This window comes from Lissotriton vulgaris, chromosome 11, assembly GCF_964263255.1.
Source record: "Lissotriton vulgaris chromosome 11, aLisVul1.2, whole genome shotgun sequence".
NCBI lineage: Eukaryota > Metazoa > Chordata > Amphibia > Caudata > Salamandridae > Lissotriton > Lissotriton vulgaris.
The window spans coordinates 371,418,463-371,438,349 of NC_141699.1; the positions used below are offsets into that span (position 1 = coordinate 371,418,463).

Below are 19,887 nucleotides of genomic sequence, written 5' to 3' on the forward strand. Positions count from 1 at the left end.
AGGTGGAAGATCCTTTTCCTACCTCACAGCCAAGACCTAGAGCATACTCCCCCTTCCCCTCCGATGGAGCCCGACACTCCACCAATTCAGGAAGGACCTCGAGACCTGGCTCTTTGAATGACCCTAATGGAGCTGTCCACACCCACCCCCAGTGCCTTGAGACCCTCACGGGTGAGTAGTGCGCTTTACAAATCCCTGATTGATTGATTGATTGGCTCTACGCCACTTAACTCTACTCTTATACAATCTACTCTACACACTGCACTCTATGCCACTCTACGCTACTCCACCCTGCACCACTCTACTTCACTGAAATCTACACTGCGCCATTCCACTTACCTCTGCACTGCACCACTTCACTGTACGCCATACCGCTCTACATCACTGCACTCTACACCAACCCACTGTAAACCACTTTACTCAAAACCAATACACTATATGCCACTGCACTCTGCACCACTGAACTTTACGCCACTGTAGACGAGGCCACTCTACGGCACTACACTGCACAATAGTCCACTCTGACGCTCTACTCCATTTAACACTACTCCACTCTATGCCACTCCTCTTCACAACACTCTACTCCACGCCTCTCTTCGACACTACTCCAGTCTACAACGCTCTATGCAACTCCCTAAACACCCCTTCATGCCACCTTACTACACTTCATTATATGATATGATGAAACTACTCAACTTCGCTCCACTCTGTGCTATTCCACTCCACTATACTACGCCACTCTATGACAATCTACTCTGGTCTATGCCACTCTACAACACCCTCTATGCTGAAACTCTATGCTCTATGCCACTCCACAGCACTAAATGCCTCTCAACTCTGACACTCTACTCAATTCATCTCTACGACACTCTAATCCCTCCATGCCACTCTACACCACTCTGCCACTCCATAACACTCCTCTCTCTCTACTCCACAACACTTCACTTTACCACACTCCACTCCACACCCCTCTCCTATATGCCACAAACTTTTAGCAGCCACGTTGGTGCACAACACGGCTAATACATATTGGCAAAGCCAATAGCTTTTGCGTAGGCGAGACCTATTGGCTTTGCCAATGCTTGTTTATATTATGGTCTGTACGATACACACAGATTTCTGCATCAGGGCATTAACCCACTTGGTTATCCTACTCATATTGGAACCTGTGGCATCTGATCTCTACAGCATGCACCTTAAACCACTTACTTTTCCTTTCTTTGCATCACCAACCCTGTGTTTTGCATTATCCGGTGGGCACCCAGTAGCTGCATTTCTCCTGAACAATAATCTGTTGTTTTGCTTCTAGTCATGCTATACAGTTCGAAATAAACGAATATGCTATTGGGTTTGGCACCAGTGGTGCACTAGTGCAAGCAGCTCTCTGCAGCAGGCGCACTGGCCTAGTGCGCATCTTGACTGGAGCTGAAACCTGTGGCAGGTTACAGGCCGATATCTGGTCACACGATGGCCCGTCCTACGAGGCCTGGAACCTTTGACCTTCTGCTTACACGCAGATTTACGCACTCGTACCCTTGATCTGAATATACAGGGGTTGGAGTAGGCAAGAGGCACTTTAAATCAAGTTCTGTGCGTCAGACCTTCAACGCCCGAGCTCTTTCCTTGTTTTCCGCCCCACTGGGGTCTGCAGGGTGCTCGGAGGATACAGTAGTGTGTGCCTGCGTGCCCAGCGTGCCTCCGTGTGGCTGACACCTGTCGGTGGCGCCAGTCGCCTCCCAGATATAAAATACGCCCTATTTATAAGCTGGATTTCCCTCTGTGGAAATCCGTCAGGCGCCCGGAATGGAATGAGCAGGGCCTAAAACCGAGGCTCGCTGCGTCCAGCAAAAACACAACACGGTAAACACGCTATAGGGGGGAGGCGGGCTAACTGGCCTAACAGTGTGTATATACACAGCGTGCTTCTGTGTACACGGTGTGGGTCTGTGTATGAAAGGGAGTGTCTCTCGGTGCCAGGGTGTGTCCGCGCACTGACTATGGTGTGTGTATAGAAGACGTGTCGATGTATAAAGGTGTGTGTGTGTGTGTGTGTTCGAGAGAGGCTCTGAGGAGAGAACTGCCTCGTTGTTAGGTTGAGCGCTGTGTACAATAGCTGTGTATACAGGTGACTGTGTGTATATTAGAGAATGTCGCTGTGTATGCAGGTGACTGTGTGTATATTAGAGAATGTCGCTGTGTATGCAGGTGACTGTGTGTATATTAGAGAATGTCGCTGTGTATACAGGTGACTGTGTGTATATTAGAGAATCTCGTTGTGTATACAGGTGACTGTGTGTATATTAGAGAATCTCGTTGTGTATACAGATGACTGTATGTATATTAAAGAATGTGGCTGTGTATGCAGGTGACTGTGTATATTAGAGAATGTCGCTGTGTATGCAGGTGACTGTGTGTATAATAAAGAATGTCGCTGTGTATACAGGTGACTGTGTGCATATTAGAGAATGTCGCTGTGTAAACAGGTGTGTATGTATATTAGAGAATGTCATTGTGTACACAGGTGACTATGTATATTAGAGAATGTCCCTGTGTATACAGGTGACTGTGTGTATAATAAAGAATGTCGCTGTGTATGCAGGTGACTGTGTGCATATTAGAGAATGTCGCTGTGTAAACAGGTGTGTATGTATATTAGAGAATGTCATTGTGTACACAGGTGACTATGTATATTAGGGAATGTCCCTGTGTATACAGGTGACTGTGTGTATAATAAAGAATGTCGCTGTGTATGCAGGTGACTGTGTGTATATTAGAGAATGTCGCTGTGTATACAGGTGACTGTGTGCATATTAGAGAATGTCGCTGTGTAAACAGGTGTGTATGTATATTAGAGAATGTCATTGTGTACACAGGTGACTATGTATATTAGAGAATGTCCCTGTGTATACAGGTGACTGTGTGTATATTAAAGAATGTGGCTGTGTATATAGGTGAGTGTGTGCATATTAGAGAATGTCGCTGTGTATGCAGGTGACTGTGTGTATATTAAAGAATGTGGCTGTGTATATAGGTGACTGTGTATATTAGAGAATGTCGCTGTGTATGCAGGTGACTGTGTATATTAGAGAATGTTGCTGTGTATACAGGTGACTGTGTGTATATTAGAGAATCTCGTTGTGTATACAGGTGACTGTATGTATATTAAAGAATGTGGCTGTGTATGCAGGTGACTGTGTGTATAATAAAGAATGTCGCTGTGTATGCAGGTGACTGTGTGTATAATAAAGAATGTCGCTGTGTATGCAGGTGACTGTGTGTATAATAAAGAATGTCGCTGTGTATGCAGGTGACTGTGTGTATATTAAAGAATGTGGCTGTGTATATAGGTGAGTGTGTGCATATTAGAGAATGTCGCTGTGTAAACCGGTGTGTATGTATATTAGAGAATGTCGTTGTGTAAACAGGTGTGTATGTATATTAGAGAATGTCGTTGTGTACACAGGTGACTATGTATATTAGAGAATGTCGCTGTGTAAACAGGTGTGTATGTATATTAGAGAATGTCGTTGTGTATACTGGTGACTGTATGTATATTAGAGAATGTCGCTGTGTATACAGGTGACTATGTATATTAGAGAATGCTGTTGTGTACACAGGTGACTATGTATATTAGAGAATGTCGCTGTGTAAACAGGTGACTATGTATATTAGAGAATGTCGCTGTGTAAACAGGTGTGTATGTATATTGGAGAATGTCGCTGTGTAAACAGGTGACTATGTATATTAGAGAATGTCGCTGTGTAAACAGGTGACTATGTATATTAGAGAATGTCGCTGTGTAAACAGGTGTGTATGTATATTAGAGAATGTCGCTGTGTAAACAGGTGTGTATGTATATTAGAGAATGTCGTTGTGTACACAGGTGACTATGTATATTAAAGAATGTCGCTGTGTATGCAGGTGACTGTGTGTATAATAAAGAATGTCGCTGTGTATGCAGGTGACTGTGTGTATATTAGAGAATGTCGCTGTGTATACAGGTGACTGTGTGCATATTAGAGAATGTCGCTGTGTAAACAGGTGTGTATGTATATTAGAGAATGTCATTGTGTACACAGGTGACTATGTATATTAGAGAATGTCCCTGTGTATACAGGTGACTGTGTGTATAATAAAGAATGTCGCTGTGTATGCAGGTGACTGTGTGTATAATAAAGAATGTCGCTGTGTATGCAGGTGACTGTGTGCATATTAGAGAATGTCGCTGTGTAAACAGGTGTGTATGTATATTAGAGAATGTCATTGTGTACACAGGTGACTATGTATATTAGAGAATGTCCCTGTGTATACAGGTGACTGTGTGTATATTAAAGAATGTGGCTGTGTATGCAGGTGACTGTGTGTATAATAAAGAATGTCGCTGTGTATGCAGGTGACTGTGTGTATAATAAAGAATGTCGCTGTGTATGCAGGTGACTGTGTGTATATTAGAGAATGTCGCTGTGTATACAGGTGACTGTGTGCATATTAGAGAATGTCGCTGTGTAAACAGGTGTGTATGTATATTAGAGAATGTCATTGTGTACACAGGTGACTATGTATATTAGAGAATGTCCCTGTGTATACAGGTGACTGTGTGTATATTAAAGAATGTGGCTGTGTATATAGGTGAGTGTGTGCATATTAGAGAATGTCGCTGTGTATGCAGGTAACTGTGTGTATATTAAAGAATGTGGCTGTGTATATAGGTGACTGTGTATATTAGAGAATGTCGCTGTGTATGCAGGTGACTGTGTATATTAGAGAATGTTGCTGTGTATACAGGTGACTGTGTGTATATTAGAGAATCTCGTTGTGTATACAGGTGACTGTATGTATATTAAAGAATGTGGCTGTGTATGCAGGTGACTGTGTGTATAATAAAGAATGTCGCTGTGTATGCAGGTGACTGTGTGTATAATAAAGAATGTCGCTGTGTATGCAGGTGACTGTGTGTATATTAAAGAATGTGGCTGTGTATATAGGTGAGTGTGTGCATATTAAAGAATGTCGCTGTGTAAACCGGTGTGTATGTATATTAGAGAATGTCGTTGTGTAAACAGGTGTGTATGTATATTAGAGAATGTCGTTGTGTACACAGGTGACTATGTATATTAGAGAATGTCGCTGTGTAAACAGGTGTGTATGTATATTAGAGAATGTCGTTGTGTATACTGGTGACTGTATGTATATTAGAGAATGTCGCTGTGTATACAGGTGACTATGTATATTAGAGAATGCTGTTGTGTACACAGGTGACTATGTATATTAGAGAATGTCGCTGTGTAAACAGGTGACTATGTATATTAGAGAATGTCGCTGTGTAAACAGGTGTGTATGTATATTAGAGAATGTCGCTGTGTAAACAGGTGACTATGTATATTAGAGAATGTCGCTGTGTAAACAGGTGACTATGTATATTAGAGAATGTCGCTGTGTAAACAGGTGTGTATGTATATTAGAGAATGTCGCTGTGTAAACAGGTGTGTATGTATATTAGAGAATGTCGTTGTGTACACAGGTGACTATGTATATTAAAGAATGTCGCTGTGTATACAGGTGACTGTGTGTATATTAGAGAATGTCGCTGTGTAAACCGGTGTGTATGTATATTAGAGAATGTCGCTGTGTATACTGGTGACTGTATGTATATTAGAGAATGTCGCTGTGTATACAGGTGAGCATGTGTATATTAGAGAATGTCCTTGTGTACACAGGTGACTGTATGTATATTAGAGAATGTTGCTGTGTAAACAGGTGTGTATGTATATTAGAGAATATCGCTGTGTAAACAGGTGACTATGTATATTAGAGAATGTCGCTGTGTAAACAGGTGTGTATGTATATTAGAGAATGTCGTTGTGTACACAGGTGACTATGTATATTAAAGAATGTCGCTGTGTATACAGGTGACTGTGTGTATATTAGAGAATGTCGCTGTGTAAACCGGTGTGTATGTATATTAGAGAATGTCGCTGTGTATACTGGTGACTGTATGTATATTAGAGAATGTCGCTGTGTATACAGGTGAGCATGTGTATATTAGAGAATGTCGTTGTGTACACAGGTGACTGTATGTATATTAGAGAATGTTGCTGTGTAAACTGGTGTGTATGTATATTAGAGAATGTCGCTGTGTAAACAGGTGACTATGTATATTAGAGAATGTCGCTGTGTAAACAGGTGTGTATGTATATTAGAGAATGTCGTTGTGTACACAGGTGACTATGTATATTAAAGAATGTCGCTGTGTATACAGGTGACTGTGTGTATATTAGAGAATGTCGCTGTGTAAACCGGTGTGTATGTATATTAGAGAATGTCGCTGTGTATACTGGTGACTGTATGTATATTAGAGAATGTCGCTGTGTATACAGGTGAGCATGTGTATATTAGAGAATGTCGTTGTGTACACAGGTGACTGTATGTATATTAGAGAATGTTGCTGTGTAAACAGGTGTGTATGTATATTAGAGAATGTTGCTGTGTATTGGTCAATGCAGCTGAAAGTTGGAGTGTTTTCTGAATAGGAAAGTGTGTGTACTCATGTATAAACGTCTCTGGCCCAGATAAATACATGTTAGGGCTGACGCAGAGTAGCACATAATTACTTTACAGTGCAAAACGTGTTTTACACCGACAAATTTCCTTTACTAAATGCAGAAAACGCTTTACACTGCTGTGTGTCGCTTAGCGTTGCACAACACACATCGAATGCGTGGGGTCCTTCTGAGTTGGTCTAGGCTTAGGGATGTGTACTAAAGTGCATGCCTCCAAAGCACATTACAAATCCCATGCCAGGCACAGCACAAGCACCTTTGTGCCATAGTGCGAGGCTGTGAGTGGTGCATGGCAGCCTTATTGGTGCACGAGCACAGGGATGACGTCAGCAGCGGGCCAGTCTTGGCAGATCTGCCTGTGCTCTCTCTTGTCACCTTGTGCAACGAAGAGCGGCAAAGGAGATTGCTGTGCTCCGTTGTGTCAAAATGTGTACATTGGAACCTCTGTGTCTACCTCCTGGAATTACATGTATAGAATATACTGCCCGATTATGTCTAACATACACACAGCATAATGACCGTCCTCGTTCCACAGGAAGTGCTATTGGATCAGATAGCCGAATTGAGGCTGATCGGGCAATTGTCCCGTTCCTCTAGGCTCACCAGACTGTAGGGTGACCAACTGTCATAGGTGCAAATTCAGGACGGTGAGTGTAAAAATTCAGGCCAAAGGGACAAAATTCAGAACAAAAATTCAGGACAAAAGGTCAAAATTCAGGACAAAAGTTCAGGACAAAAGGTAAGTTTTACAGACACGTCAGAGGTGGTGGCTCAATAGCATACAAGTAAGTAAATAGACAACCATCTAAGTACAAGTCAACATAAGTTTATATTAGGTTGAGACAATCGTGCACTTCACGGTTTGTCAGTATGGCCACAGCTTGCTACCTTAGACGATTAAAAATTTGCATCTAGCTCCAGCAGGTACTTAAGTAACCAGACAATGGTGAACCACACCTGAATATAAGTGAGGACACTTTTAGTGTTGATTGAAAACTACTGGATATGCAGTGCCAGCCCCCAGTAACAAAACCGCTCCCCCCCTTTCCAGCCTCCCAGGAAAACACCTGATCGGGCATCAGGTGTGGTCTGGCCAGTACTGCCTTGCTACCACCCTTCAATGGTGCCCCTCATCTTCACTTAAACCGTTTCTCATGTGTATTTAATTTCTCTTATAGTGTTACTCATCCCAATTATGTAGGGCAGGGTGTCGGAGTGCGTTACATCACACACATTATATAGAGACAATGACTCATTAACGTGAAAGTCAATATATAGGAAATGTTACTTAAGATAATGGGTGCTACAAGGTGTAATCATTCATTTATCCATCATTCAGTCTTTCATCATTCATTCTGTGCTTCCATCTATGTGCCCATTTATATCCAAACATATTCAACCATTTGCAAACCTATCCACCATGTATCCTTCCATCCATCCATTCCTCCATCCACCCTTTCACTCATCCATCCATTATTCATCTACCCACCCTTTCACCCCATCCATCCGTAGTCATCCAGCCACTCTTCTACCCATCCATCTATTCACTCATCCATCCAGCCATTTATCCATCCAGCCATCCATTCACTTACTCATCCATCCACCCAGTCACTTATCCTTCCACCCATTCACCCTTTCAGTCATTCATCCTCCCTTTCTCTCTCCATCCCCCTTTCACTTATCCATCCATCCACCCACGCATCCATCTACTCATCCATTCATTCATTCCATCCATTGATCCTATTACTCATCCATCCTTTTACTCATCCATCCATTCTCTCATCCATCCACCCTTTCACTTCTTCACTCATCTATCCATTATTTTCTTCCATCAACCCCCTTTCACTCATCCATCTATCCATTCACCCTTTCACTTATCTATCCATTCCATCCATCCTTTCCCTCATCCATCCATTAACTCGCCCATCATCTGAGCTTTCACTCATCCATCCATCCTTTCACACACCCATCCACCCTTTTACCCATCCATCTACCCTTCCACCCATACATCCATCTATTTACCTTTTCTCTCATCCATACTTCCACTCCTTCACTCATCCATCCATCCTTTCATTTATTATCTATCCATACACCCTTTCATTCATCCATTCATCCTTTCAGTAATTCATCCAGCCATTCACACATTCCTTCGCTTATTTACTCACCCATCTTTTCACATTATGAGCTGAGCCTTTGTCTACAGAGTTGCAGACAGAAGAGGCCCATCAAGAACTTTACCTTGCTGTAGTTCCTAAAGCAAGGGGTGAGGTGGGGTGGGGGAGGGTTCACTAAGCCCCTGCAAATAGGCAGTCTGAAAACGTAGAAGTCATGAGTCATGCATGATGCACAGTGCCAGGATGTGAGGTGACTGTGACATGGTGTTTCCAGGGCTTTAAGTGGTGTAAAAAAAAAAAAACTGGGGGGTCTCTTCAAAGCGGGTGATCAATGTAATTAAGGGCATGGTTTAAAACACCTAGCTAAATTTAAGCTAAGCATAGTGTTCTGCCCAACTGGTATTATGTTGTTTATGTCATTGCATCCAGATATATAATACAGCAAGTATCAGTACACCAACAACAAGCCAGGACTATTGGCTTTGTCAATGGTTGTTAGTTGCTTAAAATAAAAAAAGCAGCAACCATGGCTTTGTTGAATATAATATTGAAAATACTTCAGTTAAAAAATGATGAGACAGTGAAAGAACGATAACCCATACTTTTTTACTTATTTTTCAGTCTTCTTTATAAAAAATGTTTTCCAACGCTGCTAAAGTTACAGCATTAGCGTTTTATCTTAACTAACTGCCCCATTGATATTCTGTATGTGGCAATTAGCCGGCATACAGAATGACAATGGGCGGGAGGGGCTGCTCTTGTGCTCCAGGAGGAGTGCGAGGCGCCAGCATCAAGAGGCCAAGGCTTCTCACAGGGAGCAGTGCTGCTCCCTGTGATAGCCAAAATTACGGACAAAAGGCGTCCGTAAAAGGGATCCTCACGGACAACGGACGGGAGGTCCAAATTACGGACTGTCCGTGAAACTTACTGACGGTTGGTCACCCTACCAGACTGTAGTGTGGCCACTGATATGTTCTTACAAGGTGCTACGATACCTTGGACTTCCTACTCGGTTTATAGAGAAGTACCCTTCCTTGAGATACTCTTTCTTACTGAAACAAACAAGCCTGTGTGAATTGTATCTACAAATCTACCCACCGTGGACACTCCGACGCTGACTCTAGTTGGAAGTGCCCGGCTTCTTGCTTATATGCCCTGAAGAAGCCCTTTACTGGACGAAACGCGTCGGCTGTGTTTTTAAACAAGAATAATGTGAATAAAAGAAGATTCTAAAAGAATTACTTTATGGCTATGGACTAGTTATTTCTTTGTTTACTGTTAAGTGGTGCACCTTTGCGTTTTTTTTTAAACTGTTATAAACTTGTTTTGGATTGCACCGTGGCAGTGGGTGTATTTACAGTGTGCACACATGAGTGATGGGGTATCCCCATCTGAGAAATAATAACTAGGGACAGCGGGACAGGTGCTAGGCCTCTACAGGGTACACTGTCAACAATTTTTCTAGCACATAATTACTGTACAGTGCAAAACGGGTTTTACATCGACAAATTTCCTTTACTAAATGCAGAAAACGCTTTACAATGCTTTGTGTCGCTTTGCGTTGCACAACACACATCGAATGTGTGAGGTCCTTCTGAGTTTGTCTAGGCTTAGGCACAGTACAGACCGTATGCCGGACGCAGCACAAGCACCCCTGAGCCATGGTGCGAGGCTGTGATTGGTTCATGGCTGCATTACTGGTGCGCGAGCACAGGGATGACGTCAGCAGCAGGCCAGTCCTAGTATATATGTCCGTGCTCTCTCTTGTCATCTTGTGCGACAAAGAGCAACAAATGTGTTTGCTGTGCTCCTTTGTGTGAAAAAGGTGTACATAAGAACCTCTGTGTACTTCCTGGAGATTACATGCCTAGAACCAGGGCACAAGTCCTAAAAAAAGAAGTGGGGGGCGATGACGCCACGACAGGAGTGACGTCACGAAAGATGGCTTGTACCATCAGACTCATTGCCTCCCCTCGCTCACTCCTTAGATGTGATTGCATCAGAGAAGCCAGGGCGTGAGCAGCGTTCTGAATGAGCTCCGATCTCGCCCCAGGGAGGCCAAAGAGTGAACGTGTGGCTCCATTTGCTCCAGTTATGGAGCTCCCGGTAAAATAAGTGGGGGGGCGCCGTCCACCCGTGTGGTACCCTGACTCAAGCCCAGCATACTGTCTGAGTGTGTGTAACAAACAAACAGCATATGACTAGAGACGCCTGCCAAGATGTACAACCTGCCCACACTATATACAAATCCGTGTGTTCCAGCCACATAGCATCCATTTTGATCTCGCTTACTCTGTGCTATATCCACTTTGCCTTTCGCAGTTAATTTACTGAGTTTCCCTTTCCCCATCCCATGACTATTTTTCTAAGCCTTCATTGCCCTCCTGTGATTAAGGTAATTTTAAAGTCACTCTTCAGTGTCCCTCCACTCTCATAGTGTCTAGTTGAAGGACTCCCCGCCCATTGAAAGCTCCAGTCTCCATCACTGTGCGGATTCCCCTTCGGAGTGTGGCATCCTCTATTCTTCTCACCACTCCAGTCCAGACGGGTTCTAGGTTCATGCCTCCCTCCGTGGGGGAGCATGTGGGTTTCGAATCAGGTATTGTTTTTGTCACAGGTCTCAAGCTTTTATATTTGTGGAGATATGGTCTCCAGAAACGGGCACAGCCATCCACATGAGGTGTCCAGGATTTGACATAATCCACCAGGTACCGCGTCCAGGTGGGGGCCCAATACTCCGGAGGGGGCCAATACTCCAGAGGAAGCCTCCAGAGCTGAACAAACAAACCCCTCAGGAGGAGGCCTTCAGGTCAAAATACAAAACAAACGAGGCTCCCAACAAGGCCTCAAACTGTTTTCAATCCAAAGGAAGCCTCCAGGATTATATCTGGGGTGAAGGAGGGGGAGAGGGTTTATCACTCTACAGCCACCATGAGCTAATGGAAAGTTGGCTCAAGGGGTTGCATCAGCTCAGGGTTTTTAGAGGTTATGGGATTCCAGGGAGGCTTTGGGTCCTTGTCCTGGAGCAGGCCAGGGAGCTCCTTGTTTACTGCTGCTGTCTTAATAACACAGAGTTACTTACCCGTTTCCTACCATAGGTCTTCAGTCACAAAGGCTAAAAATAGGCCTCCAGACAAGCGCACGAAACTCAAAATGAAGCTTCAAAAATTGGTGACAATAATCTACATTCTGTATCCAGAACTGGGCGCAATGATCTAAATTAGTCCGTCAGAATTGGGTAGAACACTGCCTACAACCCTTCCCCAACAGGAGACAATGCTCTCGGTGCTGGTCCCAGAAATGTAAACAATATCCCAAATGTACCTCTTGGAGCTGGACATGCCAATCAAGAAGAGGTCTTCGAAACCGGACACAGCACTTAAGATGAAACCTCAGGAACTTAACCCAAAACTCCAGGTGAGGCCCCCAGAACTAGAAGCAACGTGCCGAATAATGCCTCCGGAACTGGAACCAAGACTCAAGGTGAGACCCCCAGAACTGGGAGCAACGTGCCAATGAGGTATCCAGAACTGGACCCAAGAGTCCAGGTGAGCCTCCAGAACTGGGCCCAGAAGTCCAGGTGAAGCCCCCAGAACTGGGAGCAACGTGCGAATAATGTATCCAGATCTGGACCCAAGAGTCCAGGTGAGTCTCCAGAACTGGGAGCAACGTGCCAATGAGGTATCCAGAACTGGACCCAAGAGTCCAGGTGAAGCTCCAGAACTGGGCCTAAGAGTCCAGGTGAGGCACCCAGAACTGGGAACAACGTGCGAATGAGGTATCCAGAACTGGACCCAAGAGTCCAGGTGAGCCTCCAGAACTGGGAACAACGTGCGAATGAGGTATCCAGAACTGGACCCAAGAGTCCAGGTGAGCCTCCAGAACTGGGAACAACGTGCGAATGAGGTATCCAGAACTGGACCCAAGAGTCCAGGTGAGCATCCAGAACTGGGAGCAACGTGCGAATGAGGTATCCAGAACTGGACCCAAGAGTCCAGGTGAGCCTCCAGAACTTGAAGCAACGTGCCAAATGAGGCCTCTAGAACTGGACCGAAGAGTCCAGGTGAGGCAACCAGAACTAGAAGCAACTTGCCAAATGAGGCCTCCAGAACTGGACCCAAGTCTTCAGGCGAGGCCCCCAGAACTGGAAAAAACGAGCCTAATGAGGCCTCGGGAACTGGACCCAAGACTCCAGGTGAGACCCCCAGAACTGGGAGCAATGTGCCTAATGAGGCCTCCAGAACTGGACCCAAGAGTCCAGGTGAGGCCCCCAAAACTGGGAGCAACGTGCGAATGAGGTATCCAGATCTGGACCCAAGAGTCCAGGTGAGCCTCCAGAACCGGACTCAATAGTCCAGGTGAGCCTCCAGAACTGGGAACAAAGCGCCAAATGAGGCCTCTAGAACTGGACCCAAGAGTCCAGGTGAGGCAACCAGAACTAGACCCAAGAGTCCAGGTAAGGCCCCCAGAACTGGGAGCAGCAGGCCAAATTAGGCCTCTAGAACTGGATCCAAGAGTCTAGGTGAGACCCCCAGAACTGGGAGCAACGTGTCAAATGAGGCCTCTAGAACTGGACCCAAGACTCTAGGTGAGGCCCCCAGAACTAGAAGAAACGTGCCTAATGAGGCCTCCAGAACTGGACCCAAGACTTCAGGCGAGGCCCCCAGAACTAGAAGAAACGTGCCAAATGAGGCCTCAGGAACTGGACCCAAGACTTCAGGCGAGGCCCCCAGAACTAGAAGAAACGTGCCTAATGAGGCCTCCAGAACTGGACCCAAGACTTCAGGCGAGGCCCCCAGAACTAGAAGAAACGTGCCTAATGAGGCCTCTGGAAATGGACCCAAGGCTCCAGGTGAGACCCCCAGAACTGGGAGCAATGTGTCAAATGAGGCATCCAGAACTGGACCCAAGAGTCCAGGTGAGGCCCCCAGAACCAGAAGCAACGTGCCGGATGATGCATTCGGAACTGGACCCAAGACTCAAGGTGATAATCCCAGAACTGGAAGCAATAAGTCAAATGAGGCATCCAAACCTGGACCCAAGAGTCCAGGTGAGGCCCCCAGAACTGGACCCAAGAGTCCAGGTGAGGCCCCCAGAACTGGACCCATGAGTCCAGGTGAGGCCCCCAGAACTGGGAGCCACGTACCAAATGAGGCCTCTAGAACTGGACCCAAGAGTCCAGGTGAGGCTCCCAGAACTGGACCCAAGAGTCCAGGTGTGGCCCCCAGAACTGGAGCCACGTACCAAATGAAGCCTCTAGAACTGGACCCAAGAGTCGAGGTGAGGCTACCAGAACTGGAAGCAACGTGCCAAATGAGGCACCTAGAACTGGACCAAAGAGTCCAGGTGAGGCCTACAGAACTGGGCCCAAGAGTCCAGGTGAGGCCCCCAGAACAGGACCCAAGAGTCTAGGTGAGGCCCCCAGAACTGGACCCAAGAGTCCAGGTAAGGCCCCCAGAACTGGGAGCCACATACCAAATGAGGCCTGTAGAACTGGACCCAAGAGTCGAGGTGAGGCTCCCAGAACTGGACCCAGGAGTCCAGGTGTGGCCCCCCGGAACTGGGAGCAGCATGCCAAATTAGGCCTCTAGAACTGGATCCAGTCTAGGTGAGGCCCCCAGAACTGGGAGCAACGTGTCAAATGAGGCCTCTAGAACAAGACCCAAGAGTCCAGGTGAGGCCCCCAGAACTGGGAGCCACATACCAAATGAGGCCTCTAGAACTGGACCCAAGAGTCGAGGTGAGGCTCCCAGAACTGGACCCAAGAGTCCAGGTGTGGCCCCCAGAACGGGAGCCACGTACCAAATGAAGCCTCTAGAACTGGACCCAAGAGTCGAGGTGAGGCTACCAGAACTGGAAGCAACCTGCCAAATGAGGCCTCTAGAACTGGACCAAAGAGTCCAGGTGAGGCCTACGAACTGGGCCCAAGAGTCCAGGTGAGGCCTGCAGAACTGGACCCAAGAGTCCAGGTGAGGCCCCCAGAACTGGGAGCCACATACCAAATGAGGCCTCTAGAACTGGACCCAAGAGTCGAGGTGAGGCTCCCAGAACTGGACCCAAGGGTCCAGGTGTGGCCCCCAGAACTGGGAGCCACGTACCAAATGAAGCCTCTAGAACTGGACCAAAGAGTCGAGGTGAGGCTCCCAGATCTGGAAGCAACTTGCCAAATGAGGTCTCTAGAACTAAACCAAAGAGTCCAGGTGAGACCTCCAGAACTGGACCCATGGCTCCAGGTGTCCCCAGAACTGGGAGCAACGTGCCAAATGAGGCCTCCAGAACTGGACCCAAGAGCCCATATGAGGCCTCCAGTACTGAACCCAAGACTCCAGGTGAGGTCTCTAGAACTGGGTGCGAAATGCCAAATGAGACCTCCTGAACTGGGCACAAAAATCCTGGTGAGGCATTCAGAACAGGGTGAAACTTTCCAAACGAGGCCTTTAGAACTGGGCACAATACCCCAGGTGAGGCATTCAGAACTGGGTGAAACATGTCAAACGAGGCCTCCAGAACTGGGCACAATAACCAGGGGAGATGTTCAGAATTGGGTGCAACATGCCAAACGAGGCATCCAGAACTGGGCACAATAGCCCAGGTTAGGCATTCAGAATTGGGTGCAACATGCCAAACGAGGCCTCACGAACTGTGCACAATACCCCTGGTGAGACCTCCAGAACTGAGATCAACATACCAAACGAGGCCTCCAGAACTGGGCCCAATACCCAGGTGAGGCATTCAGATTCAGGTGCAAAATGCCAAATGAGACCTCCAGACCTTGGCACAATACCCAGGTGGGCATCCAGAACCGGGTGCAGCTTGACAAACGAAGCCTCCAGAACTGAGCACCATACCCCAGGTGAGGCATCCAGAACTGGGTGTAACTTGCGAAACGAGGAATCCAAAACTGGTCACAATACAACAGGTGGGGCATTCAGAACCGGGTGCAACATGCCAACAAGGCCTCCAGAACTGGGCACAATACCTGGGAACAACGTGCCAAATGAGGCCTACAGAACTGGACCGAAGAGTCCAGGTGAGGCCTCCAGAACTGGACCCAAGTGTCCAGATGAGGCCCCCAGAACTGGGAGCCACGTACCAAATGAGGCCTCTAGAACTGGACCCAAGAGTCAAGGTGAGGCTTCCAGAACTGGACCCAAAAGTCCAGGTGTGGCCCCCAGAACTGGGAGCCACGTACCAAATGAAGCCTCTAGAACTGGACCAAAGAGTCGAGGTGAGGCTCCCAGATCTGGAAGCACCTTGCCAAATGAGGCCTCCTGAACTGGACCAAAGAGTCCAGGTGAGACCTCCAGAACTGGATCCAAGGCTCCAGGTGTCCCCAGAACTGGGAGCAACGTGCCAAATGAGGCCTCCAGAACTGGACCCAAGAGTCCATATGAGGCCTCCAGTACTGAACCCAAGACTCCAGGTGAGGTCTCCAGAACTGGGTGCAAAATGCCAAATGAGGCCTCCTGAACTGGGCACAAAAATCCTGGTGAGGCATTCAGAACAGGGTGAAACTTTCCAAACGAGGCCTTTAGAACTGGGCACAATACCCCAGGTGAGGCATTCAGAACTGGGTGCAACATGTCAAACGAGGCCTCTAGAACTGGGCACAATAACCAGGGGAGTTGTTCAGAATTGGGTGCAATATGCCAAACGAGGCATCCAGAACTGGGCACAATAGCCCAGGTTAGGCATTCAGAATTGGGTGCAACATGCCAAACGAGGCCTCAAGAACTGTGCACAATACCCCTGGTGAGGCCTCCAGAACTGAGATCAACATACCAAAGAGGCCTCCAGAACTGGGCCCAATACCCAGGTGAGGCATTCAGATTCAGGTGCAAAATGCCAAATGAGGCCTCCAGACCTGGGCACAATACCCAGGTGGGCATCCAGAACCGGGTGCAGCTTGACAAACGAAGCCTCCAGAACTGGGCACCATACCCCAGGTGAGGCATCCAGAACTGGGTGTAACATGTCAAACGAGGCATCCAAAACTGGTCACAATACCACAGGTGGGGCATTCAGAACCGGGTGCAACATGCCAACAAGGCCTCCAGAACTGGGCACAATACCTGGGAACAACGTGCCAAATGAGGCCTACAGAACTGGACCGAAGAGTCCAGGTGAGAGGCCTCCAGAACTGGACCCAAGAGTCCAGGTGAGGGCACCTGAACTGGGAGCAACATGCCAAAATAGGCCTCCAGAACTAGGCACAATACCACAGGTAAGGCTTTCAGAACAGGGTGCAAATTTCCAAATGAGGCCTCCAGAGCTGGGCATAATACCCAGGCGAGGCCAGAACCGGGTACAACTTGAACGACGAAGCCTCCAGAACTGGGCACAATACCCCGGTGAGGCATTCAGAACCCGGTGTAACATGACAAATTAGACCTCCAAAACCGGGCATAATACCCCAGGTGAGGCATTCAGAACCAGGTGCAACATGCCAACACGGCCTCCAGAACTGGGCACAATACCACAGTGAAAGCATTCAGAACCGGATGCAACATGCCAAACGAGGCCTCCAGAACAGGGCACCATACCCCAGGTGAGGCATTAAGAAGCGGGTGCAACATGCCAAACGAGGTCTCCTGAACTGGGCACCATACCCCTGGTGAGGCATTCAGAACCAGGTGCAACATGCCAACAAGGCCTCCGGAACTAGGCACAATACCACAGGGTAAGTATTCAGAACCGGATGCAACATGCCAATCGAGGCCTCCAGAACTGGGCACCATACCCCAGGTGAGGCATTTAGAAGCGGGTGCAACATGCCAAACGAGGTCTCCAGAACTGGGCACAATACCCCCGGTGAGGCATTCAGAACAGGGTGCAACATGTCACAAAAGGCCTCCAGAACTGTGCCCAATACCCCAGGTGAGAAGTTCAGAACCGGGTGCAACATGCCAAACGAGGTCTCCAGAACAGGGCACAATACCCCAGGTGAGGCATTCAGAATGGGGTGCAACATGCCAAACGAGGCCTTCACAACTGGGAACCATACCCGAGGTGAGGGATTCAGAAGCGGGTGCAATATGCCAAACTAGGCCCCCAGAAGTGGGCACCATACCCGAGGTGAGGGATTCAGAAGCGGGTGCAACATGCCAAACTAGGCCCCCAGAACTGTGCACAATACCCCTGATGAGGCCTCCAGAACTGAGAGGAACATGCCAAATAAGGCGTCCAAAATGGGCACAATACCCAGGTGAGGCATTCATAACTGGGTACAACATGCCAAACGAGGCCTCCAGCACTGGCCACAATACCCCAGATGAGGCATTCAGAACCGGGTGCAACATGCCAAACGAGGTCTCCAGAACTGGGCACAATACTCAGGAATCTTTCGCCAACACTGGCCGCACCACTCAAAATGCAGCCTCCAGAACTGAACATAAAACTATAGACAAGGTCTCCAAAGCTGACACACCTCCCAAATGTGGCCTCCAAAACTGATCACCATTCAGATGAAGCTTTTACAGCTGGACACAGCACTCAAGGTGGATCCATCAGAGCTGGAAAACATGCCGGATCTGTACACAATTTGTTAAATGTAACCATCTGAATTGTCCCTATATTCCAAATGTGGGCTCCATAAAGGACACTCTTGCCTCCAGAACTGTTCCCAGGATAAACAGATCTCGGAGTGGCGGACGCCTGTTTTATACAACGCGGCGAAATGCTGGAACCAGCTACTTAATCATATCCGTCTTGAGGACAACTATTTATCTTTTCGCAAACTCCTGAAAACCTTTCTGTTTCCTTGGTGCCTAGCTGTAGTACTGTGAGGGCTCTGCTCCTAGCGCTGGGAGGCCTCCTGGTAGCCATGCGCTTTAGAAATGCAAATTAATTCATTCATTCATTCAAATGCCCAGCTGAACTTTCAAGAGTAAGCACAACACCTCATACGACATCCAGCACAGTGCTCCGAATGTGACCCTCAGAAAAGCACACAGCACTCTAGATGTGATGTCCAGAGCTGAACACTGCGCTCCAGATAAAGTTTCAGAATTGGCGCCCGCATTCCAAACGCAGGCCCTCATTCAATAAACGTGATGCAGACAGAATTGTGAATCTACTTTTGCACTGAAATGCTTTATTGCACCAAAACTGGACACCAATGAAGCATCAAAATCGCCTTGCAAGCGCCAATAGGATCATACATGCTAGAGCAGACACAGAACTGTATAGTTGGCCTTCATATGTGTGCACCTTACTGCAGATGCGACCATCAGAGAAGAAATCACCCACATCTGTACCCTATATTTTAGATTTGACCTTCTAAGGAGTATATAAAAAGTGGGCTGCTTAAATATACCCAATCATCGCCCTGATGTCACCCCCGGAACTGAAAAAATACTCCAAAAGCAGGTTCCAATCTCGGGAGAGCACTCCAGCCATGGTCTTGGGAGCAATGGTTTAGATGTGGACGTAAAATTGGACGCACAACTCCAGAAGTAGCCCAAAAAGAGGAAACGCCTCCCCAGCTGTGGCCTCCCGAACTGGTCACTGCTCTCCCAAGAGTATTGCAATATAAAGGGAGTTATGCGTTAATCGAAAAACAACATGACCTGTGACTGTGAAAAGAGCAGTAAAAGGTGGTGTAATGAATATACCACTGAATATTAAAATAGTGGATCTCGGTTCCCATTACCTCCTCCTCACTGCGAATCTTATTATGAAATCCAAACAAGATGTCGAGAGGATGAGAGATCAAGGGTGGCGAGAAATTGGCTGAGTGAGAAAAATAGGGGTTAAAGTATAAGCGAGAGTGCAGACAGAAGGTGAAAGTCGGAGCCAGGGAGAGGTGCATGACCCGCGAAATAGAGACAGGGAATTTAGAAACAAGCAGCAGAAGATACCAAGAGAAAGGAAGACGGGGTGGTGAGAGCAGCCCCCAGTCTGCGAGTGAACTCACCAGCTGCTGGATGCTGAGGATCTCCATTGCCCCCGAGTCCCTCACAGCCCCCGGCTCCCTCAGGTACGCAGGGTGGACACTGACTGCAGGCGAGCCTCGCTGCCTCCTCTTTTATTACTTGGACCCTGGCTGGTGTCCAAGAGCGCCAGCCGCCCCCTAGCGGGCTCAGCCGCGCTCAGGCACACGGTGAGACACACAGTCACGTGACCCCAGGCCTGCGGACGATTTCCAGGGCTCGTGCGGGGATTTGCGCCCGGTCTCGCGGTGTCGGGGCTCCCTCCAAAAATACAAGCATGCG

General features: G+C 47.5%; 1 protein-coding gene across 1 annotated transcript in view; it reads right to left on the reverse strand.

The window, feature by feature from the left end:
- The window catches only part of ANKRD23 (ankyrin repeat domain 23), a 131,356-nt gene extending 111,686 nt beyond the window's left edge, over positions 1 to 19,670 (reverse strand). The window contains exon 1 of the mRNA XM_086943353.1: positions 19,590 to 19,670. Within this exon, the coding sequence (XP_086799479.1) occupies positions 19,590 to 19,616 (27 nt within the window). The 5' untranslated portion in view covers positions 19,617 to 19,670. The remainder of the gene's footprint in view (positions 1 to 19,589) is intronic.
- Between the last annotated feature and the right edge of the window lie 217 nt (positions 19,671 to 19,887).